General features: G+C 37.3%; 1 protein-coding gene across 4 annotated transcripts in view; it reads left to right on the forward strand.

The window, feature by feature from the left end:
* The window catches only part of LOC103601127 (uncharacterized protein KIAA1109), a 127,838-nt gene that overhangs the window by 17,276 nt on the left and 109,045 nt on the right, over positions 1 to 1,517 (forward strand). For all 4 annotated transcript variants that reach the window (XM_008585505.1, XM_008585508.1, XM_008585507.1 and 1 more), the window contains exon 11: positions 781 to 956. In XM_008585505.1, the coding sequence (XP_008583727.1) occupies positions 781 to 956 (176 nt within the window). The remainder of the gene's footprint in view (positions 1 to 780; positions 957 to 1,517) is intronic.

The following is a 1,517-nucleotide window of genomic DNA, read 5'->3' on the forward strand; positions in this document are numbered from 1 at the left end:
AAATACTACACCATTTATATAAGGGTCTTGAGTATCCAAAGAGTTTGGTATCTGTGGGTGGTTGGGGGTCTGGAACTAGTACCCCGTGAATGTGGAGAGATTACTACAGTTTAAATTTCAAGAGAACCAGGGCTGCCTGGTTAGCTCAGTTGTTTAGAGTGTGGTGTTGATAACTCTAAGGTCAAGAGTTCGGATCCCCTTACTGGCCAGCCTCTAGAAAAAATACATAAAAATAAATTTCAAGAGAACCAGACAGGAACAGTTACCCTTGATCATGGGTCCTTTGCCTGGGGAGTTAAAAGATAAAGAAAGTACAAAGGAAAGAAATTAGGGCCATTTCATTTCTGTTCTGCATCAGAAAGCGTATGTACAATTCTGTGATACTGTGGCTTTTGCCTGTTTTTTGCCCTGTTTTTTGTAGCCTGCTACCATCTGTAACCCTCTTCCTCAGTGCAAAACTGATAGGCCATTAAATGCTTTTCAGAGATCTGCCAGCCATAAAATTCTACATTTTGGACTGACTGGTTCTAAATAGATTTTATCTGTAAGGATGACTGATGTTTTCTGAATACTTAGTTTAATTTTATTTTTCATTAATAAAGCATGTCTGTAAAATAACCTAAAAGTACTAATTCTTTTTTTTNTTTTTTTTCTTTTCAGTTTACATGGTCTGGTAATGATACTGCAATATGGACTTCAAAAGTTTACCGTGCTGTGCCCTTTTGTGTTGTTTTTGTTTCTCAATAATTTACATTTACTCTTGAAAATTCATTCTGTTAGGTGTTGCACCCAATCTTCCTACAATACCCTCAGCCTCAGATTTCAACACCGTCTTATCTAGTGACCAGAATACTTTGGATGGGACACACTCTCAGCATAGCACTAGTCAGGATGATGTGGCAGGTGTAGAAGAAGCAAACCAAGGGTTTCCTGCTGTTCAGCTTGCTGATGCACAGGTGAGCCAGCCTGTTTTTCCCTAATTCTAATAATGCCTCCTTAGGCAGTACTTAGTAACTAGAACCATCAAGTAGTATGCACCCTGGGATTCTTGTGAAATTCTGTGCCTGTCTACTTAAAACCTTCAAGCAAGTGGGAGGAAGAATCTTTAAAAAGTACATGGGTTAATTATAAATGAAAATTAAGTATTTATACATGATCATTAAACAGAAGAGTTTCATATAGTAACATTTTTGTTGTTTGTAACAAATTGGCTAAGTAACATGACTAGAAAGTTAAATTTGATCATATCCTATAATCCTTAATGCTATGTGAAGACTTTATTGAGTGAGCAATGAGGAGGCATTGATGATTTTAGGGAAGAGGAATAAAGTAACTAAACCCATACATGTAGAAATATTATATGAGTAACAATGTATTAAGTGGGTTGAAGTAGAGAAACTAGAGGTGAAAAAATGAATTACTGAAATACTTCACACAAGAGGTATTGGGACTCTAACTTAGATGGTTGTGGCTTTGAAAAGTTAAGGAGAGGGCCGGCCCGGTGGCGCACTGTGCTT

This window comes from Galeopterus variegatus, unplaced genomic scaffold, assembly GCF_000696425.1.
Source record: "Galeopterus variegatus unplaced genomic scaffold, G_variegatus-3.0.2 Scaffold3600, whole genome shotgun sequence".
Classification (NCBI taxonomy): domain Eukaryota; kingdom Metazoa; phylum Chordata; class Mammalia; order Dermoptera; family Cynocephalidae; genus Galeopterus; species Galeopterus variegatus.